At 39.9% G+C, this 25,064-nt stretch overlaps 1 protein-coding gene across 1 annotated transcript in view; it reads left to right on the top strand.

The window, feature by feature from the left end:
* The window catches only part of LOC126298459 (polyadenylate-binding protein-interacting protein 1), a 113,749-nt gene extending 89,022 nt beyond the window's left edge, over nt 1-24,727 (top strand). The window contains exons 7-10 of the mRNA XM_049989790.1: nt 4,153-4,356; nt 8,579-8,682; nt 19,339-19,430; nt 22,874-24,727. Coding sequence (XP_049845747.1) covers nt 4,153-4,356; nt 8,579-8,682; nt 19,339-19,426 — 396 coding nt within the window. The 3' untranslated portion in view covers nt 19,427-19,430; nt 22,874-24,727. The remainder of the gene's footprint in view (nt 1-4,152; nt 4,357-8,578; nt 8,683-19,338; nt 19,431-22,873) is intronic.
* Nucleotides 24,728-25,064: the final 337 nt, after the last annotated feature.

Genomic DNA, 25,064 nt, shown 5'->3' with positions numbered 1-25,064 from the left:
ACTTCCCTGTACCTGTTCGTACTTTGTCACACAAAATCACCTTTAATGCACTTGCACGCAGTGTAGTTGGTATCACCTTAGTTATCGGTGCACCTTGTGACTCTGAAACATTTGCAACGGCTGTACCCATTGAGACCAAGTTCCCATCGAGTTCCAAAGGTCAACTTTCTTGTGATGTTTAATCAGAAAGTCCAACCCAAGTATAGCTGAAAATCCCTCTCCCACAGTTGACAACACTTCCATTTGCTCCCAGAACCACACGTTCCCTATCTTAAACTTGAGCTGTGCTGTCCCTAGTGCATCCAATTTTTTATCACCTGCTGTGCGCAACCTGTATCTCGGAGCTTCCAATCCTTTCTCGCCCACGAGGTCCACACTGACAACTGATACATGCGCTCCAGTATCCACTAAAACTCTTCGCCACTTATCTTTTATCCAAACCATCAAACTACAATTCACCTCTTCGTGCACTCTCTGAGTACCTCTTTTTACTGGGAATGCCTCTCGATGGCAGGAACACTCCCTTTTTTGTTTAATAGTTTTTTACCTGCTGTATCATTAACCTGTATCTTGGCTTTACACTGCCATGTCTTATGCCCTATTTTCTGACAATTGAAACACTGCGGTTACCGACATTGTCCCTTAAAATGACCTTGCTTCACACAGCGGTAACAGTCTTTGAAAGACGAAAAAAATTTCTTGTCATTGCGACTTCTAATGGTGCTATCCACTTCCTGCAAATGTGTAGCTACACGTAATGCTGCTGCTAAGTCACTTGGATTTTCCATCCGTATCTGGCATGAAAAATCTGGTGAGGCCCCTTGCAAAATGGGTCTAAAGCTCTATTATCCGCTTCTCTTTATAGAACTTCATTTACACTTGCATCTTGCATTAACTCATGTATGCGCATTCGTTCTCCTAATTCTGTCTGAAAATTCTTCTACCGTTTCACCTGTTTTTTGCATCATCCTCCTCAATTTTTCCCTAAAAAATCTGGCACTGTTTTGTTTTCTAAACCTTTGTAATAATCCCTCAGCCAACTTTGTGAACGTAGTAACATCCTTCAACCCTTCGTGGTGTGCCACGTAAGTCTTTGCGCCACCTACTAACCATAACCTCGCAATTTGCAAACACATTTCATCTGACCAGCCACACAGTCTAGCCGTACTACGTAGGTCACCAATGAAAACAGTCACATCCTCTGATGTTTCACCCGAGAAGGAAGGTATCAAATTAGCCGCTGAACAATCTGCCACACCGGAAAAAGACTGTACCCTTGCATTCTACACTATCGCTTCCCGAGCCTGATTGAGTATTTTGCAACAATTGTTGCTCCGTCATCTGCATGTGCTGCTTTTGCAACTTATTTTCTTCACTCAGTTTCTTAACTTGCTCTGTCAATGCGACTACGGCGTCACTTGTCCCGGTTGCACGTGTGTCTGGTATTTTCCGTGTGGTATACCTCACCTCGCAGAAATAAAATTGTATTACCCAGAAGCAAGTTAATTTCTAGCACGTCTAATGGCAAGCCATCTAGACTTACCACATTGCCCTGTTACATGATCATTGAAGCCACACACATCACAAGTGCTTGGTACAAATTTATCGCAAGGAGCGATGTGACTTGTTAATCCACACACTACACATTTAGATGGTACTAAGTTAACGTGACTATCATTCCCCCGAAACTGCGATAAGTCTACAGGGCTGCAAGGCCTTTCCAATGACACTCTCACATCCCTTAACTTTACCCTCGACATGTCTAGCTACACAGGAAACATAGAGAGAAGGCAGTTGCTGGACTCTCCCTATTTGGTGTTTCTTGGTTGCTCCGCACGGTGCTAGTCAAAGTCGTGGCGTGGGTGCGCCTGACACCATTTCTTATGACTTCAGCACCACTTGTTAGCAGCAGACACAGTGGCTGCGCCAAAGACTGAGATGGCATGGAGTTTTACAGTTATTTATTGAACTATCTTTACAATTTCTCCCTCGTCACTGCCCAGCCCTGCAGATCCCTCCACCTGGCTGCTGCTGTGTAGATTCTCCGACAATGCGCACAACGCGCGCCGCTGATCGTACTCTGAAGCCTCAGGCCACCAGTGCACCGCTGAAGCCAGGATGCTCAGTGGTTGAGATGAACTCGGTGCCCCAGTACAGACATGCCCACGGAGCTGTGTCACCGTGAGGTCAGCTGCTGACGTATGCTGCACCAGCGGCTGGGAAGCCGTCAGTCGTGATGTCCATGAGGTCCCGTCATGGACGGGCCACGCGTCGTGAGGCCGGATTGCCGTGAAGTCTGGGCATCAGTCCCTGGCGGCGCCTGTGACAAAGACCGCGCTGTGGCCGGACCTGCTGGATGTTCTCACTGTAGTTAGTCAGCCATGGTGCCGACCGAACTCGGGCCGACCTCCAGAGCTGAAGTTGACATCTGGCACCGAACGGATGACTCCTGTGAGCTGGAACACACTTCCGGTATCGTCACCTACGAAGATTGAACATTCACACATGTACCACCTCCGTCCTCAGATGCGAACTGCTTCCTAATGGCTTCTGTCTGTTGCTGCCTGCGCTTCACTATTTATATCCGGCAGGACGAAATTTTTACGGTCGGTGGTAGCTTTTTGTTATTACTCCCACAGTATATTGCAGTGTAACTTAGCGTGCTGGCCTCACTTCCCCTTACTCGGCACTATCCAGGCTTCGCTGGGCGCTTGATCTGTGTACGTCCTTGTCAGCCTGTTGGTAGACTGCTGCTGTCAGCCAGGCTATCTGTGCATGCTTACTTCACAATGCCTCGGTCGCCAGCGTGCCTCTGTTTTGCCATTCTCCACTGCGTGAAGCAACGCTTCCTACATGTAGCTGCAACAACGTCCTGCATAAAGCTGCCTACCTACCCCATTGACTCGACGACTCAATTTACCTGAAGTAGTGGGTTAGAGAGCTGGGTCAGGCAAGAAGCGCACTTCTGCTACATGACAAGCTACGATGGGCCTCTAATCACTCCTGAGTGACATCTGCCCTATGCTACTGTGACATTTATATCTTAGCCCCTGACTCTTTTTAATATTGTATTCTCAGTACCTGTTATGGGTGTTCTATGCCAGTTTTTCTTTCACCAACCCTTGTTTTTTATTTAAAATTTAATAGTTTTCTTCCGTGCTCCTGAAATATACAGTATGACTGTAGTAGATGGGTCCCTTAAAACCTGATAATCAATCCATCCATCAATTTACAATTACACCAAACTTTCACACAATGCCTAGTTCACAGTAATAGTCTTGTGTGAGTGATAAGATACAGGAGTTGGATGATAGTTGATGGCTTTAAGAGAAAAAGAAGTATCAAGTAAGCAACAAAAGTCAGTTTACACTAACTAGTTTCAAGTGTATAAGTTCCAAACTGGAGGTAATCTGAGTTACAGAACTTCCCATCTCACATTATTGCAAAACACAGGTTGGATATGACCTATTTGATGTTTTCAGTGTTTAAGAACTTCATTTATAATTTGTTGTTATTGTAGGACAGATAATAAGCCACAAATCTTCACGTACCTTGATAAATCTTGGGTGTAGTTGAAGTGCTTCTAAGTAGTTTTCTTTCAAAACTTGGGCGTAATTCTAGGACAGTATATACGCACGTTTTATTATTTAAATTGTTGTGCAGAAATTGTCATAACATTGTACCGGTTGGGCAGGAAAATTGTTTACATAAAATTCTACACACAAAAGTAGGAGGAAGTCCAGCTAAAAGAACCTAGTATGGTTCTGCAGGTTTTGTAAGTAGTTAGTTTAAAGTAATGTCTTAAGAATATGTTTCACCTATTGTTTTATGTAGTGTTAAGTTATCATATGAAGCAGGTAATGTAACCATTTATTGCAACTGCGGAATATAGAGGTATAGTTATTAAATACACTGTTTGTGGTGACATTATAGGAATAAAATTTGAAGTTTGGAAAACATTTCATATCATGTCACCTATGATTTAAAAATAAAAACATAGCAACTGCATGTGAAATGTTAACTATCATAACTTGGGAGAGGCAGAAAAAGCTCTTGGAAGTTTTAAACACCTTAGCCATTAAGGAAAGTCTCCATCCTTGTATTACATAAATTTAGATGTGTGTTTTGATTTTTGTATTTTTTTTTTTCCAGCTGGCTGGCAGATACATAGATTCGATGGATACTGTTGCAATGGATAGAATCATGAATAAACTTTGTAAATTAACAAATAAAGCCACATGTGATAAAAGTTTATCATGTCAGATAATGTCGGTGGCAGAACTCCGCAGGGCAAGTTGGGGCAGTAATGTGAATGAAGCACCAAACCAAAATTCAGAGTCCTCAGTGGTTAATGTCGTAAGTATATTTACGAAACTTGTTACGAAACTGACATAGAATTATGTTTAACCATTTGTATTATAAACAGACTTAATCACTTACATTGGAATATATTTATGGAATTGAAGTACCTTTGGGTTCTTGCATTAAGTTTTGAACTGCTGAAAATAGAATTAAAAAAAAGGTTAGTTGGTTATTTATTTATTTGTTACTATGGCTTCTTATATTCCATCTTTTCTTTTTACCTGCAGAACAGGGGTAAATAAAAGGATCATTGTTTTGAAGAAATTTGCATTTAACTCCCTGAATGTTGGAGGCAAAAGTTCATCATATAATTCAAACATTGTAGTTTTCTCTAAGGGCATTTACATTGAAGGAAATGTCTTCTCAAATAACTATCTTGTTCTGTCATCAGTGTCTTAATATTTGATCTCTCAATTCATTTTGTGGTGCCATTTAAGTGAGTAGTGTCCCACTGTCTTATTATTCAGGCAGTTCATTATTATTTTTCTTCTGAATTACCACAAAGTCCAGATCACACAAACACAAGAAAATCTTTTGTTATCTGGTTTCAAAAAAAAGTTTCTGCATTTGCATTTAGCTATGCTAACTAATGAGCTATGAAGACTGTGAGAACTTATAGGTAATAGTAATCATATCCGTAATTGAGCTTGTATACATTTAAAATGATGGTCACTAGAAATTATGAAACTTTCTAGTTGCTATTATTTCTTAATTTTCCAAGGAAGGTAGCTGGTAGTGGTGCGCACTGTTTGCTAAGTCATGACAGTATCAGATTGCTAGACCTTTTCATGGACCACTAGACATTCATTTGTTTTATTACCCAAGTCAGACTGAGGCAGTCAAGCAGTCAAAATGTGAACATTTCCACTTTTTGCAACTGAATGCAAATCAGTAATTGTAATGATTGCAAGACATATTTGTGACATTTTACAATCAGAAACAGTTTGCTATTGGTTTGATGTGTTCAGACACCAGACACGCTCTTGAAGACAAAAGGTGAGAGTGACTGAAACTGAAGACAACATGCTTTGAAACTGGACTTGGATGGAAGGCAACTTCCTCTGTAGCTATCAATAAATGGAATAAGTGTTTGGGATCAGATTTGGATAAGTTTGTAAAGCTCAACAGATTTGCGGTCATTGGATACTACACCCTCTAAGGCTGACCATCCATTAGACCTGTATTTGTCCAACTAATTTGACAGCCGTAAAGAACCGCACATGGCGAGTGCCTATGGCTGCTTGTTTCTGGGTGTGTTTTGTACCTAACAACAAACTATGGATGTAGGTAAGCTTACAAGTGTTTCGAAAGAGAACAGGCTACTGTGGCATGTGCAAGACGAAGTATCACTACTGCCACTTACAGAGGAAACTGTTGTTGAAAGTTGCTGATGACACGTGTGTGGAAAAAGGAAAGTAGGTAATATTGTGCGATGAGATTTATTGAATACATGACACGTTTTTACTAAAAACTAGTACAGGCATATGTGGCATGCAGTGTACATTCAATAAAATTGTTTTAAATATTAGTAACTGTACTTCAAAACAAAACTGAGAACAACACCTTTAACCATATGGTCAACTAAATAATGAGTATTCTGTAAAGTGTTCAAACTGCTTTCATTTGTGCACTTCCCATGTGCAAAAGAACATGCAATTTGTCTTGAATGGAATACTCTGCATTGATACCGCTGACATTAGGGTATCCTTTTGTTGATTGTGGTAGCTAGCAAATGAACGTAGCTGCTGGTTTTCTCTCTCCTAGTCAATTAAGATACTGTGCAGAAGTTGTATACATCTGAGTATAATGTCAACATTATCAGGGTTTTGGATTTCAACACACTTTTTCTGCAGCAATCTCCATTTGCTATTGGTGGTAATTATCCCAAACGCACATTCTAGAACTTGCCGAGCCTTAGAAAGACACTTGCTGAAAGTATTTGTAGTTAGCATGTGCTGTATTTGGAGGCCATATTGTTAACTGAAGTTAAAAATCATATTCCTTCTAAGAGACTACACAAGGTAGTACTGGTTTACAGGTGTTTCTCTAAATCAGTAATCCACTAAACAGGCAGCAACTGCTGTGTAGATTGAAGAACACAGATGACACAAATTGTAATGTAAACTGTCTTTATCCCAAATAAAACTTTTCTTGTTGTTGATCCTATTTCCTACTTCTGCTCCCATCCCCTCATGGCACTTAGAACAAGAAAAATGCTGGAGCCACAATTTTCAGGTCTTACACCCTGTGAGACACCAGCTTATACTCCTTCCCTACTAGACATTTGTTCTTTCTTAAAGATATCTTGACACTGCCAGCTGTGATACTATGAGGAATTGGCTCAGCTGCGGATTTGAAAGATCCCCCTCTTTGCACTCAGAAGTACTTTGCTGTTCAGAAATTTCACATTTGTCTCTTAAATGTGAGTAGTACAGGTAGAGTTAATGTTCAGGGTGTGGTTACAACATAGGTGGAGAGTGAAATATTGTGTAATTGGGCAGAAAGGAGCAGGCTGTATTTGCATGAAGTAGCCCAGTGAGTTTAATGCTCCCCTTGAGCAGAGTCATCAACAGTGTCCTAGTGATTAGGAACTGTGTGCCGCCACTTCCACCTCTTCGCAGTGATTACATTTGTTTTTCACTACTAGTAGTCAAAACGTCTACTTCACTCATGTAACTTGGCATAGCTTGTGTTAGTGATTTCTGTAATGGGGATGAGTTGCTTTCAGTTTATTTGTGAGTTTTCTTCTATAAAATAGCTTTCTTCTTATTGCTCAATCTTCTCTTATAAACAATTCAAACATTGCCATCTTGGACGACTTACAATTTTTTTCATTTTCTGTACCCCTTAATAAATATCATTCTCTTGTGGACAATGCTGTACCTAAAAATGGATCCAGGGAAATAAAATTGCCACAGAAGTGATGCAGTGATAGTAATTTTTGCATTAGATGGCTATTCTTGCTAGGAAAAGAAAGTGCTTCCAAACAAATATAACTGGTTATGCACAGTCTGAGATGGGGTAGAATCCGCATCTGGGAATATTGATTTAGGTTTTCCCAAGTTCTCTCATCAGCCCACCTCCCACCATATATCTAAAAACAAAGATGATGTAACATACCAAACGAAAGCGTTGGTATGTTGATAGACACACAAAATTCCAGCTTTCGCAAACCACGGTTGCTTCATCAGGAAAGGGGGAAGGAGAGGGAAAGACGAAAGGATGTGGGTTTTAAGGGAGAGGGTATCTGCTTGTGTCTGTATATGTGCAGATGGATGTGTGTGTGTGTGGGGGGGGGGGGGGGGGGCGTGAGTGTATACCTGTCCTTCCCCCCCCCCCCCCCCCCCTCCCCCAATGGTAAGTCTTTCCACTCCCGGGATTGGAATGACTCCTTACCCTCTCCCTTAAATAAAACCCACATCCTTTCATCTTTCCCTCTCCTTCCCTCTTTCCTGATGAAGCAACCGTGGGTTGCGAAAGCTTGAATTGTGTGTGTGTGTGTGTGTGTGTGTGTGTGTGTGTGTGTGTGTGTGTGTGTGTGTGTGTGTGTCGTGTTCACTTTAGTTTGGTATGTTAAATCATCTTTGTTATACAAATGCTATCTATGATGGAGCCTCTAATGGCATCAGAAGCAACTTTCTTCTTCGTTGTTGCCCAAAACTTCTGCTCCATTTCTGAAAGACCTCAGTCCTATGGAAACACTGATCTGTAACCTTGTGTTTTTTTTTTTGTGGAAATGAACTACAGCTCTTAGTTGTTTGTAACTTGCAGATAGCAACTAAACTTTTGCAGTCCAGTTAGTGTTAGCAAGAAATAGAAACAGAATAGGGACAGGAAAACTCCCACAGCCATCATTTTTCTAGATATGATAACTAATTTCTGGGTTTTCAAAGTAACTCCCTCTAACCGACAACCATCAGCACCATTGGCTGAACTTGAGCAACTGGGCTTGGGCATTTTCTCCCCCACCACCCTTGTTGAAGTAACAATTATCTTTAGACCTTTATTTCACACATTACTGTTAGCTTCAACATTTGGTAGGCCAGAAACTGAATAATCTGCAAATGCATGGCAAATTATCCAGATCAGTATGTTTACTCACATCTATGTCATCAAACAAATGTTTGTGTTGTCATTCCATTAATGTGCTTTTTCTCCTGTTATAATGTGATAAGACAAAAACAATATATTCAGAATACTCTCCATGTTTTTTCAGGGAAGTGATCCAATTTTTTATGGCCCTGATGGCAGTATTCTGTCTGCAGAGGAGAGTAAATTCCTTGAAGAGAATTATGAAGAAGTAGGAACAGCTGGTGAAGAGTAAGTATAAACAAATTATTGATTGCACTCAAATTTTGTAAGAAATAATAAAATAATACATTCAATATTATTAGATACTGGATTCTCTTCACATCTCTAGAGATTTTCAGCTTCCTGTATCAAGGATAGGAAATTCTATAGCTCTACAGATTTTACAAGTTAATTAATCTATACTCTGCTGGCTGTTCATTTTCTGCACTAGCCATTGTAAGTAACAAGATAAAGCTGAATGCTGCCAGAATAAGCAGTGGATTACAAATTCTACAGGAGTATCTAATCTAATTCATGGATAGATTTTATAGATTTTGGAATCACCCCCCCACCCCCCACCTCCATCTGAATGCATATAATGGATCTCACCTCTACATTTTCTGCAAAGAACTGTCACTGTCAGTTGCATTGTGACTGATTGGTCCACGCGGCCACGTGTCACTAGCTGCCTGGGCCAGACTACCAGACTACAGTGTTCTTTGTGTGTGTGTGTGTGTGTGTGTGTGTGTGTGTGTGTGTTTCAGAAGAAGGCCTTCTGGCTAAAGGCAAAGTCTCTTTGTTGTGCCCCACAACTCAGCATCCCTGCTGTACAATGAGTAGCAATCTACCTTTCTCATAAAACTGTTATTTTGTATACTTATTGTGAGGAGTTAAAAGACAGTCAGTGCCAAGCGAGGTGGCGCAGTGGTTAGCACACTGGACTCTCATTCAGGAGGACAATAGTTCAGTCCCACGTCCAGCCATCCTGAATTAGGTTTTCCGTGATTCCCCTAAATCGCTCCAGGCAAGTGCCTGGATGGTTCCTTTGAAAGGGCACCGCTGACTTCCTTCCCTATTCTAATGAGACCGATGATCTCGCAGACTTCCTTCCCCGTCCTTCCCTAATATAATGAGACCGATGATCTCACAGTTTGGTCTCTTCCCCCAAACAACCCAACCCAACAGTCAGCATGTAAAATCTGTCAACCTAGAATATGCTTAATTTGAGTGCTTTTTGTGTATTCAGTTGTTGCATTTACTTTTTTAATTAAATTTATGCCCATTTCAAAACACTGATTCCCATAAATCAAGGAAAAACTGGTAATGAAACCTTGCTGAATGGCATAACACTAATGTGGAAACACTGCACCAGGTTTTAAATTTATATTCATATGGAAAATATATTTGACACAAACAAAATGCATGTCTTCTTAGTATTCCATATGTAACTCAGTGTGTCAGAGGTACTTCTAAGCAGCAATTCAGGATAAAAGGCAGTGGTGGATGATGATGATATGGCTGTGAGTCATAGCATCTACATCTACATCCATACTCCGCAATCCACCATACGGTGCGTGGCGGAGGGTACCTCGTACCACAACTAGCATCTTCTCTCCCTGTTCCACTCCCAAACAGAATGATGGAAAAATGACTGCCTATATGCCTCTGTATGAGCCCTAATCTCTCTTATCTTATCTTTTGTGGTCTTTCCACAAAATGTAAGTTGGCGGCAGTAAAAGTGTACTGCAGTCAGCCTCAAATGCTGGTTCTCTAAATTTCCTCAGTAGCAATTCACGGAGAGGGGGGGGGGGGGGGGGGGGGAATTACACCTCCTTAATTACACCTCCTTAATTACACCTCCTTTCCTCTAGAGACTCCCACCCGAGTTCCTGAAGCATTTCCATAACACTCGCATGATGATCAAACCTACCAGTAACAAATCTAGCAGCCCGCCTCTGAATTGCTTCTATGTCCTCTCTCAATCTGACCTGATATGGATCCCAAACACAGAGCAGTACTCAAGAATAGGTCGTATTAGTGTTTCATAAGTGGTCTCGTTTACAAACGAACCACATCTTCCCAAAATTCTACCAATGAACCAAAGACGACTCTGTCTTTCCCACAACTGCCATTACATGCTTGTCCCACTTCATATCGCTCTGCAATGTTACGCCCAAATATTTAATCAACGTGACTGTGTCAAGCGCTACACTACTAATGGAGTATTCAAACATTACAGGATTCTTTTTCCTATTCATCTGCATTAATTTAGATTTATCTATATTTAGAGTTAGCTCATTCTTTACACCAATCACAAATCCTGTCCAAGTCACCTTGTATCCTCCTACAGTCACTCAATGACGACACCTTCTCGTACACCACAGCATCATCAGCAAACAGCCGCACATTGCTATCCACCCTATCCAAAAGATCATTTATGTGAATAGAAAACAACAGTGGACCCACCCCACTTTACTGGGGCACTCCAGGTGATACCCTCACCTCCGATGAACACTCACCATCAAGGACAACGTACTGGGTTCTATTACTTAAGAAGTCTTCGAGCCACTCACTCACCTGGGAACCAATCCCATGTGGTCGTACCTTAGTTAGGAGTCTGCGGAGGGCACCGAGTTAAATGCTTTCCAAAAGTCAAGGAATATGGCATCCGTCTGATACCCTTCATCCATGGTTCACAAGGTATCATGTGAAAAAAGGGTGAGTTGCGTTTCGCAGGAGCGGTGCTTTCTAAAGCAGTGCTGATGCATGGACAGCAACTTCTCTGTCTCAAGGAAATCTATTATATTCGAACTGAGAATATGTTCGAGAATCCTGCGACAAACCGATGTTAAGGATATTTGATCCGTCCTTCTACCAGTCGTATATACAGGCGTCACCTGCGCCTTTTTCCAGTCGCTCGGGGCTTTACATTGGGCAAGAGATTCACGATGCAGGCTACGCTCCCCAACCTCCAGGGCTGTTAGCAGCAATCTTCCATTCCAGGACTTGCCCTTCTAGGTGGCTGTTGTACAGATCCATCAGTTCTCGCAGAACCCCACATGATCCATTTTACAACGGAATCAGTCTCCTATCCAGCTGCCTTTCTCCTTCAGAATCAGCTTCCTGCTTTTGTTTTACCCTTTTTCAGGTGAAATCCTACAATAAACCTTTTACTGAATGGCCCTTTCTTCTTCCCATGTTCAGTGCCTGGTCCTGGTTCCCTCCATATTCAATTGCTTCGGCAGCCCAATCCTCCACAATGACAATGTCTCCTCCAGGCATTTAACCATATTTGGCTCCATGGCATTTTCCGCTCTCAATGGAGAGACAGTATTGTGGTTCCCGTCCTTAAGCCTGGCAAGGATCCATCAACTTTAGGTAGTTACCGGCCAGTCAGCCTGATCGATGTTCCCTGCAAGTTACCAGAACAAATGGGGGCTCATCTACTCAGTTGTTTCCTTTAAGCTCAGGACCTTTAATCTCCTTACCTTTGAGACTTTTGGGAGTGATGGTCTTAGATCAACCATCTGCTTCAACTGGAAACAGCAGTTTTTCAGGCCTTTTTTTAGCACCACCATCTCGTCGCAGTTTCCTTTGATCTTCATAAGGCCTACGAAGCAGCTTGGCACCATCCTATTCTTCTTACAATCCATGAATGAGATCTTCGGGGTCCCCTTCAGATCTTTATTAACCAGTTCCTGTCTCATCAGTCATTTACAGACTGGGTTGGCACTATTCCAGCTCTCCACAGACCCAGGGGAATGGTGTTCTACAGGGCTATGTATTAAGTGGTGTCCTCCTTCTAATCACTATTAATGGACTTTCGGCCTCAGCCAGACCATTGGTCACCCATGCTCCGTACATGAATGAATGATTCCTGTATTTGGGCTAGCTCCCACTTGCTGGCCTCTGCGCAACAATGGCTCCAGGGTGCCATCCAGCGTGCTTCCATATGGACACTCGCACAGCTTTCAATTCTCTCCCCTTAAGTAGAGGGTGGTGCATTTCTGTCTCCCATCCTGATCTGAAGCTCTACCAGGGAAGGTTGGCTGCTTTTGTAAACACAGTGTCCTTTGCTTCCTTGCCCACACCTCTTGGGGCATAGATCGTTCAATCCTTCCCTGCCTTTACCAGGCATTAGTTGTTTCATTTGAACTATAGTTGTATCTATGACTCTAATCTTCCGACTGTGGGATATGCCTTCACATCATCTGTGCCTGTCACGTGTGGGGTGTTTACTGTGAATGAGTGGCTTTCAGGCTATCACTTGGAGTTTTTTCTCACCACCCCTTGTCTCTATCATCCACAACCTTCTCACTGATTTTAGTGATGCTTCTTGATCGATCGATTCCGTTGGGTTCCTGGCCACACAGGTATCTTGGATAATTAACTGATCATCTGGCAGGGAGAGGTGGCCTACTTCCCCCCCTTTTCCCACACCCTTCCCCTCCCCTTTCCCCGTTCTCCGTGTCCCCTCCAGTAATGGATTTGCGGCTTTACATCAAATCCCTTGTTGCTTAATTGTGGGCCAACTCTTTGGGTGACTACCCCTGCCCCCCCCCCCCCCCCCATTCTAATAAACTTTGTGCAATCAAGGAGACTTGCACTGCATGACGTTCTTCCCTGTGCCTCTCCCTACAGGAATCCACCATCCTCTGCTGTCTTCATATTGAACATAGTAGGTTGGTCCATGGGTTTTTGCTCCACAAAGAGGTTTGAAATGTCATTATGGAGACGTGGAAACCTTTCCCAAAGAAAACAATGTAGACCTCCAGGACACTTTTAACATAAAAGAATTTGTCTTTTAAATGGGAATTATATTGTAGATTGTAGATCAACACGTTCCATCTGCAAATGCACAGAGGGAACTTTCAACTGAACGGAAAATGGTCCTGAATATAGCTCAAAAACAGATGTAACATTGACAGTGTCCTCAAAACGTTTACAAAACTATCTTTGTAATTCTTTAAAGGTCTCAATGAATTCTTCAGTCCTCATGTTTTCTTTAACACCATTGAGCCTACAGAAATGTATGATCAGAATTTGTTCCTTCCACAGTGAGATTTGCTTTTTAAATGCATGCCCATCAAATCAGAAATAGTTGTTTCTCACCTTGCATTTCTCACTGTGGGCAGTGTGCTGTCAAGTCCACTTAGCCCTGAAGTTGACGTGCCTGTGTATAAAGTGCACCAACCACAAATAACATTGTCTTTCACCAGTCCTGTGTTGCTTTACCTGTTCCTTGATTATTGCTTCAGCTAACATAGCAATATGTTGAGCTTTCATACACCCATGTGAGCAATAGTAATATAAAAAAATGAACTAGGTGCAAAAAATTATGATCTGTGCAAGAAAATGCCCCAGATTCTGAGCCAGCAGATCAGACATACAATGAGGCAGTTGTCTAAGAGATAATTAATAATCGAATAAGTGTTTGATTGTGATTTGATGCAACAATGCTGTTTAATGCTCAGAGTGGGTCATTAGTATAGGGGTAACAGTTGTACCTGGCAGCAGAGTGATACAGTTAATATTCATTTCTGATCTCCTTTTTCATTTGTAAATTCAACAATAGCGAGCTTTACAAAAAAAAAAAATCCTTTTGGCTATCCCCATTGACTTTCAATGTACTTCGCAATAATATAGTGTCTCCATACTCTTCGTTCAGTTCCTTTGGTAACTATTGCAACTGCCAGTGGAATAATGCATGCAGCTTCAGAAAATTTGCTACTTGTACCACCAGTTTCATCATGTTCTCCATACCTGCAAATTTAGCACAGAATGTTTCTTAATTTACTGAACAATGAATTCAGACTGTCGATCCTTGCAGTTTTTTGCTCTTTCATCATCAATTAAATATTTATTTTTTTCCCCTCTACATTGTGATGGTATGTCATTACATAGTAACTTTGCGGTAACCATTGATGATATAGGACTGTATATTGCATAATAGATATAGAGAATTCTTATCCTTTTCTTCGGTCATTCCCATACGCTTATAAAGGCTTGTGACAATAGATCTCTAGATTGCCTCTTTTTGTGCAAACAGCCACTGGACCTGTGAACTTCGTTCATATCACAAATAAATAGGAAAGAGTAAACAGCACTGACTCCACAATTCTGCAAAACTGAAAAATGTCGTGCTGACAGAAAAATGCCACATTGCAATGCTAAATGAAATGCCGCATTGCACCAAGTAGTTCAGTGAAGTAGCAAGCAAAGCCAAGACAGACAGCCTCGGCCTGCATATTGTGCTCATGCGCAGTTTGGCACAACATGGATGGCCCTGCACTAGATGATGGTGAAGCTTTAACGTGAGGGGCTACCTTTGAATCGTGGTTAAGAGGATGTGACAAGAATGCACAGTCTGCCAGTGCTGCCATTCAGAGGACCATTGATTAGATCTAAATTCAAGGTGCTGTAGTTTGGACCATTGAGAACTTCTGAAACAGCTGCTCACTGTTTGTCCAGGAGGGGGAGCAATGCTGCAAACTACACTGTATGTATTGGGGCATAATGGTTAGCATCGCTGGGTGGCTTGCTGCAGGTGGCCAGTTGAAACCCAACCAGCAGCAGTTACTCGTTTACCATTTCTGGAAGTATCTCGAAATTTCTTATGTTTGTATATCTTAGAATATTCAATGTCTGTTTAAAAAAAAAAAAAAACACTACCCATCCAGGAATTATGTTTTGTTCTGGCCGTACATAGGTGTTCATTATGAACGTACTTTCAGTGCTAAGTGTTGTGCTTTATTGATGACCTTGCTTTTGGATTTGATTGTGGTTATGCTATGACAGTATTCTTTCCTGTTCATTCCTGTTAATCACTCAAACATTTTGTTGGCTACTTTCAGGCTATTTGGTGTTCAGTTTTCCATTCTGTTGAATGTCTTCTTCCTGTCACAGAAAAAGATCTGTATCTTTACGTTATATTCAGTCTGTTCTACCTAATTTTACTATCTTTTTCACCTGTTACTATTTGTTCTGTTAGAATTACTACCACCAGTGTTATTACATTCTGGTACTCAAAACTTAAGGATGACAGTAACTTCCTTGATGTGCCACTGCCAAGTAACATAGCTCGATGAAACTTGCACTATACTGTAGGGCATTAGGTAGAGACCTCTGCTGTTTTAGGGATGATGAGCATGGTGTGTGGTGGAGCAGGTCAGTCAGTGTGCAGGACGCTAATGACACATTAGGAGAACAAGAGCTTTTGTAGCCTTGGAATCACGTGACGGTATCTCAGCGAACTGCAACGGACATCTCCGTCAACATTCGGCTCGCATAACTGGTGTCAGGTGGGAGACAGACCTCATGGGTGAATGACGTAACCCATGTGAAAGGTGTGCTTCCCAGGCAGAGAATGTGAATTACCATAGCACTGTTGTTGACATAGGAGGGGGTGTGCTCGGGTAAGCTCTCAGTAGCTCTGCACGGTATGGAGATCGATAACAGCATACCTCTTCCACCAAGGAAGGCATGAGATGTAAAGACTGTGTACAGGTATCACTTGGGCAGCAGCTGTTAGTGTACCTCCCAAATTCTGCAATAGGTGGACAGTGTGCCAAACACCATCAGTTTGGTTCAGCAAGCTGTAGGTAGACGTCTCATCTTCACCTCAGTGGTTGAGAGGTTGGCATCTCGCAGCGACATAGTGCATTAGAGTGTAAAGATAGAAGTCGCAGAGGTGGAAGTCACCTTGGCAAACAGTGCATCACTTGTAGCTGGTGTACTGCAGTGTAAAAGTTGACACACAGGTTTAGAAGCATGAGTATTTATTACGAATGGTTTGAGGCACTTTAGGGTAGGCCGGCAATGACTGAATGTGGCCTACTTTTTCAGGTTCATCAACTGTCTTCATTACAGTCTATTTGATAAGAATGGCTTTGAAGACTTCAGCTTGTTGCTTTCCCACCAGATCAGCAGACTGATAGGTGTTATTGTGGAACTTTCATTCCCTATTACGAAATTGAGCTGTGCTGTCAAAATGATCTCGTGTCTTTTCCTTACTGAGGTCTTATTGCTGAGTTTGATTCAAGTTTCTTACTCGTACAAGGTGAGGCAGTTTCTTCCGGATTTTAGCTGCCTTTCACAATGTCGTTTTTTAATTGAATACGACATGGGGAGTTGGCTTGGCTGAAGATGACTTTGAGAAAATTTTGCATTTGTCTATAATACATTGCTGCTTGTAACAATACATAGAAAGATCTGTTTACAGTATAGTATAGAAGGTAACTGAAAGAAATACACAATAAGATGAACAAAATGACTCTTTCATTCAAAGACAATAATTACACTGAAATCAACACAATTTATTATGGTTCCCTGGACATAACAAAAGGCTGGACAGGGTTCTTAATAGGATGTGTGATCACCACAGATAGCAGTGCACACGTGGCAACTTGCACCCATACTGCCCACATGGTTGGGAAGATTGTTGTGTGGTGTTCCATTCCCCCACCAGTGCAGTTGATAAATGCTGGGTGGTAGTTGACGCATGGGGACATCCTGCAATGTATCTCCCCAATGCATCGCACACATGCTCATTGGGTTTTAAATCCAGGGAATGGGTAGGCCTATCAATTCACCAAATATCCTCTTGTTCCAAGAGTCTCCTCCACCTCCACCTGCGCTGTTCGATGTGGTTGTGCATTGTCATCCCTAAAAATTAAGTCTGGGCTTAATGCACCTCTTAAGACTTACATGGGTCAGGAGTACAATGTTTCTATAATGTTGCCCAGTGGTAGTACTATGTTCAAAGATTTGGAGGTCAATATTCCCATGCAACATTATGCCTCCCCACACAATGACTCCTGGACCATCAAAATGATCATATTCAGTGTGTTCCTGAGTGCATTACATGTTCCCACTGCTCACCATATGAGGGTATGTCCCCTATAACAACTCCTTACCAACCTTGTGATCAGCATGGGTGCACATTGCAGAGCATGCATTGCTTATCTATGGTGATCACTCTCACTATTAAGAACCATGTTCCACCTTTCCACCTTCTTTAATGTACCAGAGGACCATCACAAATCATGAGGACTTAAGTGTAATTATCATTTTTAATAAAAGTGTCATTTCTATTCACCTCACTGCATATTTCTTTCAGTTACCTTCTATACTGTACCATACCAGATCCTTCTATGGATGGTCAAAGTTTCATTGAGCTCTGTTACTTGTGAAAGTTACTTTTATTGGGAAGTTCTGCACACCAGCCTATTATGGCAGAAATAACTACTACCGAATCTTGTGCTACTAATAACAGTTCTATACTCTTATGATTGCTGTTGAAAAATTTTGATTGCTGACTCTCAGAGCAGTCAGATCACACACACACACACACACACACACACACACACACACACACCTCTTCTCACTTATCCCTGCTTCAAAAGTGTTTAAATTACATGGTTTTGTGGCGTACACGTCTTCTTTCAAGTACCTCCACAGAAAGAAATCGAATGGGGTCAAGTTAGGAGTCCTTGGTTACTGCTCAACATTTCCATGATACAGCATAACATGGCCTGGAAAGGCATTGTGAAGCCATTCTTGTGAAATCGATGTAAAGTGCGGAGATGTGCCATCCAGCGTGAAGTATACATTGTCCATGTCATCCCAGTTTGCACCAGTGGGGTGAATAAAAGTTTGTAATGCCTGTGCACACTTCACCATAATTCATTATTTCACAAAAAATATAAAATCATCATCACAAATACCACACCACACTGTCAAGTGATGGATGTAACTGCAATCTGTCAATCTTAACTTCAGGATTGTTTCTCCTAGGACTCCAGTAGTGACAGGTAGGATGATACATGAACCCACCCACATGGGACACTGCTTCGGCCGACCACACAAAATATTACTCAGGATACCTGGTTTTTCTTCCATCCATTGTAATGTGGATTCAGCAAACTCGGTCCTAACTTCACAGTCCTCTGGTGACAATGCTTGGACAAAGTGTGGGTTTCGTGGCTGTCTGTCAATCTCCTTCATTACCTGTTGGGCCAAACTATACGATAAACCAGATACCGCAATATATTGCCTAGGGGACCATTTAGGATTTTATGCAAACACTGCTGCAGCGTTAGCTTTAACCTCTTAAGTCATAACTATCTTTTGGGGCTCAGCACCCTTCAGGTGAGTAAGTTAATCCGTATGCAACAATTTCCATGTAGTCTCTCTATTGTTTTCACTTTCCTTTTCTCCCATCCCCTCCATCTGGCAACTTCCATTCTACGGTTTTAGGCAACTTCCATTCTACGGTTTTAGCTGCAATCCGAGCATGATCAGAAATGTTTAGCCTTTGTACCATCTTTACTTACTTTTGGTTAGACATGCAACAAATAAATTGTTTAACAATTAGTTAACAATTATGTAATAGCATAGAATGGAGTGTCATGTAGCATTAAAATTTTTAATGTTATATAGTTTCTGATAGAATAGCAATGAAACAAAAAGTGGTACATATTGTTGAAAGATAGTGCATGGGCAATGAACGGAGGTTTCCATTCTGCATTTTGCAGAGTATGGAAGTGCTGGAAAGAAATAACTGCAGATCTAACATGTGAATTGGTATGTAAGGCTTCCTGAGAATTCGTAGATAGGAAGAGCCTAAGCGTTAGAAGATTAAAGGTAGCACACAGTCCAGTTAATAACAACAATTTTAACTTGTTAGGAAGTTCATTTTCTCTCATTATTCCATCCTGTGTAAATTTGCTTTTCTTATATAAGTAAATACTGAAACAATAATTTCTCCAGCTTACTGATTGTTGAGCTCCATGTCTGTTTATGATGTTGTTTCAAGAAATACAGCAATGAGCCAGTTTTTATGTATTTTTAATATGTATAATAAATACTGGGAATTTAAATATAAAGACTACTTTAATTTTCCAGCGATATGGTAATTTGGGATTATGAGGATCCAATGAATGGACTAGATGATGCATTTGAGGAATTCCTGAGGTTCTCAAAACAGCAGTAAAATTGTAAGTATCAAATTGTTAGTCAGTTTACTGACACATTCTTATAGATGAGATCATGTGTGATGGTTCTCTATCTTGTGTAACTTGAATCTGCCCTATATTCTGAAGCCTGCCATTTCAAGAAAGGTGTAGAAAAAGGAAACTGTTTCTTTAATTTGCTAGAAACATTTCTAGATACATTCATCTTACTCAGTCATAACAAAGAATGTCCCATATTTACAGACTTAATTTCTCCTCCTCCTCCACCACCACTGCCATTTGTTCTATCCCCATAACCACTTTTAGAATTACATCACTTTTGATTTAACAAATGACAAAGAACATGAGCTGCTAAGTCCCATACAAGTGGAAGGATTCTGAAATCTTTGATACTTGAGTACAGAAAATGCAATGGTGAAAGACATGTTTGATGTCGCTACCATTCAGAACACTTTGTGTCGACTGTTCTGTTTTTAATTGCTGCTACCCTCAGACAGCCCAAATTTTTGACACTGTAATTGTTGTGTTTGTGTGAGTGGATTATTAATTAATAACAGTAATCATACAAATGCATCATTATATAATATGAGAGGCAAATAACAGATGTTTACTAAATGTTTGGAATGTCATTTTTCCTCTATTCGTAGCATTGTATGACAACAGTCTTAATTTAACTTTGTATTCCTTGTTATAAATATGTACTGCGTATGGAGGTAACTGTCTCTATGATGTTTGTTCATGAATCCGTGTTATTTCAATGTGAAATTTATCCCATAGCAGCTGATCAGTATGGGCACAAACACCCACCCGTTGTCAATACTGGAAGACAAATAATAAAACCTTCACCCTATCACAGATTCTAACCCTGCAGTGGCTGCACTACTTATCCTTCTGCCCCTGACGTAAGCGATCAACTTTATACTTAGCTCACAGCTGAATTCATTTTAAAATAAAGCACACCTTAAAATATTATTCTCTGTGTAGGTGTTTTTGTTTGTTACTAAGCAAGACAACTATACTTTTGTGAATCTCTGAACATTAGGCGACATTTTCGATTCTACTGTTAGTTTCTAGATGTGTGTTATTATAAAATTCAGCTGAGAACAGTGGGCCGCATGAATACTTCGTTCAGGCCGCAGTTTGGTGACCACTGAGCTAGAGCAACGAAAACAGTTTTCTGAAGAAAGGCATCAAAGAAAAGTTAATTGATAACATTTGTCATTGTATCAAGTGACAATTCAGCTAGTAAGTTTTTGGGGTACCCATAGTTCTTCTGAAGAGGACAATTAAACAATAATCAGTTGCCATAAATGTTAAGTTCTTGTTCCTTCCCCTCGCCAAAGCTGGAAACGTTGATCCCACTCTTTATCTCCTTTCCTATAGTTGTTCCTTTCCTCTCTCCTCCCAAAAATGTATGAATATGACACGGAACAGCCACCAAGCATACATTGCCTGTGCGCACACATTTGTCGATGTTACTTGTAGGGAGCAGAAGACTCGTATTTTTCTGCTTTGCACTGAAATTAAAAGTAACTAGCAAAGCTAAGGTAAGGTTAAACTGTCACATAATCAAACTGAAGTACCTTTATAATTTAACGCTTTGAGAACTGTGCAGCCAGGTTTTTATTCACCTGAGTGATACCATGCTTTTCATTTTTCTGAATTGTGTGTGGGAGGTTCTACTGTACAGAGATTTGGTTGGTTTACTGCAAATACACAGTTAATCACTAACAGTTCTTTTATACTGAATTGAAAGTGTGTTTCCACAACAAAAGAATTTTTTTGTCATTAGTTTCCTAAATTAACTGTCACTTATCATGGAAAAAGTGTGTTTCCACATCGGGGGGAAAGTGTGTTCTTAACTGGGAAATCTGGGAATTTGTTTTTTCTTGTCCGCATATACACCGTTTATTAATGAAAGCAGTTCGTTATAGGTTGCCGTAATAATGACGTGTTGAGTGACTCAAAAAAAAGTGCAGGTTTTTGGATAGATGGGCATTATTATAGGTTTAGATCATTTATGTCAGTTGATTAGAGAAATATTAGAACATAATTTATGTTTGTTTATTTTTATTTGAAAAAAAAAACAATCAAATCCATGGGTTCTGATAACAGCACTTTTGTGAAATTTGGCTGATTCTGTTAGTCAGTGAGATCAAGAGCACAGTAGATAGCTTCATCCACATCAAAGGCAGGTTCTGTGAATTCCTCAAGGCTTTTGGCACAGTTAACATTGTCATGTAGTGAATAAAATGTGATATTATGTACAACCAGAGTTGTTTTTTAATTGAAAACTTCCTAGTAAATAGAAATCAGCATACCATTGTTTGGAGAAAAGTCTTCAGGTGTGAAAACAGCTTTAGGTGTACCTCACAGGAGTGTATGAAATTCGTTAGTGCTAGTGATACATATAAATTATCTTACTTGGTACAGAACATAGTGTTATTAACAGGCATAGCTGTCGTGTATAGGAAATGTGCAATACCAAAACATTGCATCACAATGTAAGACAACATGTATAGGGTCAACACTTGCTGCCAGAACTACCTATTGACCCTCAGCACAGACAAATGTAATGTGTTATGTATAAATAGGTAGTGTGTCTAGTTGTTAGCATGATGAGCAGTCAGCCACTCGAAGCAACCACAACCGTAAAGTGTATAGGGTTAAGCATATGGAGTGATTTAAAGTAGAACCCTTCTGCCATGCTATGCAGTAGTTTGCAGAGTATGCATGTAAATGTAAACTGTGTTTTACAGAAGGCAGATGCAAGTCTAATGTTCTGGAATGGTTCCTAAATAAACAAAATGGATTCCTTTCAGGTATCTCGCGAATTGGCTACGACTGTAAATTAGAGTTCATACCAATTCCTACAGGTGGTCTTTCTTCTTGTACTCTCTTTGTAAAGAGAGCAGCAAAAAGATACGGGTATTAGAACTACACTTTGCCATGTACTGCAAAAAGAAAATATCACCATCGTGAAACAGTTCTTGCTATTATATTTCCTGTCATTTTTAAAGTAATATTTTCGAAGCAACTAAATGTTTTTTGGCAAATCATTTTGAAACCAACCATTACTTTTGCTGTGTATTCTCAGTGGAATTTTCATAGATATTCTTTATAAGTTGCCTTTCAAATACAGATGGAAAAATATTTAAGGATTGTACAGAGTTTGAAGTGATGAAGTGGCAGCAGAAAAAATAGTGGGCTAATCATGAACTTCTACTTTTTTGATTGTGATGTATTTTGAACTTGGGGAGGAAATAATAGAATTTATAAACCTAAATTGCATTAGCAAATGCCAGAATGATGTAATTATGGATTTAGTTTGGCTGTATTGTAGCAGAGGAATACATAAATTTTGGAGTGGTGGAAATGAGAACTGAAGTTCGGTTTGTGTGCGTACATTAACCATTTCAACTAGTCATGTTGCAATATTTAGTGTCCTGTGTAATTGTTTGTTTCAGAATAACTTCTGCTGTGAAAATCTCATCACAAAAACAGTAATTCTTGAGATATAGAACATCATCGACATCAATGCCACCGAAGACTGTCGACACTAATGTCAACATCTGACATTAGACAACTAGCATTTTTTTCTTGACAGTTTTATACATGCAGAAGGCTTGTGAATTATGTTTTCAGATGAAGATTATGAATACAGTAAACTCTGGATTATGTAAATGGTGAGAAGGTGATGAAAATAGCACAAAGGCAAGAAACTGGAAATGAGAAATACTGTCTATATAAAAATGTTTTGCATTTTTGTTAGTATAAATTTCAAGGTCTTTAAACTTTCAGAAAATAGAATTTGTTTGCTTTCAGTAGTTCCTGGTTAACTACAAAAACTGCAAATAATACTCAAATACTTTGTCACTGATTGGGGGCTTAAAAAATCAAATCAAATCAAGGAGATCCATTTCAAAATGAGGAATTACAAGAATCTCAACAGAAGTTTGAGAAGAAATGGGGACCAAAGTTATAAAATTCAGATTTTACTGTATTTTCCTTTATATTAGTACCTGATTTTTTAATTTATACGAGTTCGCCAGCAAGGGGTGTGTGTGTGTGTGAGAGAGAGAGAGAGAGAGAGTAATTATGCCTATTGTTTTCATTTCATACTAAGTTAATTGTAATAGTATTTCAAAACAGCATTTATTATAAATGAATTCTCATTTTTGCTTTTCTTTTACTGTTTCCAAGACTGGTGAAGTGCTATGCAAACCCCGAAATGTACTTATTTTCTCTTTGTGTTTGTTTGTTTGTGTGTGTGTGTGTGTGTGTGTGTGTGTGTGTGTTTGGTGAAGTGCTATACAAACCCTGAAATGTACTTATTTTGTCTGTGTGTGCGTGTGCGTCTGTCTGTCTGTCTGTCAGTTTTTATATCTATTTTGGAATAATTACTACTAGTCAATGCAATTGGTGATGAAAATCATGTGAGAAATTTTACTGTCAGTCAGTTTTGTCTTTCACATACCAAGATCTTTTAGCTGTGTAGCCAAGATTTCATTTTTACTGCTGGTGATTAGTGTAGTGTGAATGTGAATCATCTGTTGCTTTCAAAAATTCAACAAAATATTTATTTTCATAAACTTGTTAATAAATGATAGTTCATCCAGTGAAATCTATAAGAAACGCATGCACTAAATGAAAACCGCACAGTACTTTATAAAACTGAAAATGATATTGAGAGATTTTATTGTTGTATTCTTGTTTTTGTTGTTCTGCTGTTTTACTGGTTGTGATGAAAACTGTCTTCAGGTAGGTACATTGGACTTTGTAACAATGAATTATGTTCAGTTAAGTCTGATTTTTTGAGGTAATGCTAAGAGTGATTCAGCCTTTGATAATTGTTTGATCTATCATTGTTAAGAATTTTTTGTTTATAATATGTGTAGTTGTAAATGTAGTTGTGTAAATAGTATTATCAATTCTTTTGTGGATGTCGGTACACTCATAAATTTTTATAACAAAATATGTATTTTCTTAAATAAAAAAAAGTAATGTTGGATGTAAAAGTGTGCAATGTGTAGAAGAAATCTGTGTTCAGTGGATTATAAAAACTTCTGGTATTGTATCAAGAGATTAAAAATTTAAAGAAAGTTCACATATCGACAATTTGTAATTGAGTTATTGATGTTTTTATTTATAAATAAAGGTACTATTTTCCAATCGGTTCTGGCAAAAAAATGTGTTGTTTTGTATTCTGATCATAGCCTTTTATTTCTTAGATAAATGAATTTGAATAATATGTAGGTCTGCTGAATTGTACACACACATGGCACTCAAAAAAAATCACAATTTTCAATAGCTTTATCAAAGTTATGTCAGCTTTTTAAATTAATGTAGCATTTGGGCAGCAGCAGATTCAGGTGCAGCAAAAGTTATGGACTCTCTCCTCCTCCTCCTCCTCCTCCTCCTCCAAACACAAACAAAAGAAAGAGGTAAGAGTATATGTTAAATGTCACCATATAGCAGAGATGCTGAGTCACAGATAGGTACAACAAAAACATTGTGTGTGAGTTGCGGTTGCATGTGTGCACACACACGTATGCATGTCTATTGTTGACAAAGGCCATTGGCCGAAAGCTTTACTTTCTGTTGTGCCCGTCTGTGACTCAGCATCTCCGCTGTATGGTGAGTAACAACTTTCCATCT

The sequence above is a fragment of the Schistocerca gregaria genome, chromosome X (assembly GCF_023897955.1).
Source record: "Schistocerca gregaria isolate iqSchGreg1 chromosome X, iqSchGreg1.2, whole genome shotgun sequence".
Classification (NCBI taxonomy): Eukaryota; Metazoa; Arthropoda; class Insecta; order Orthoptera; family Acrididae; genus Schistocerca; species Schistocerca gregaria.
This window is presented reverse-complemented; position numbering and strand designations above follow the sequence as displayed.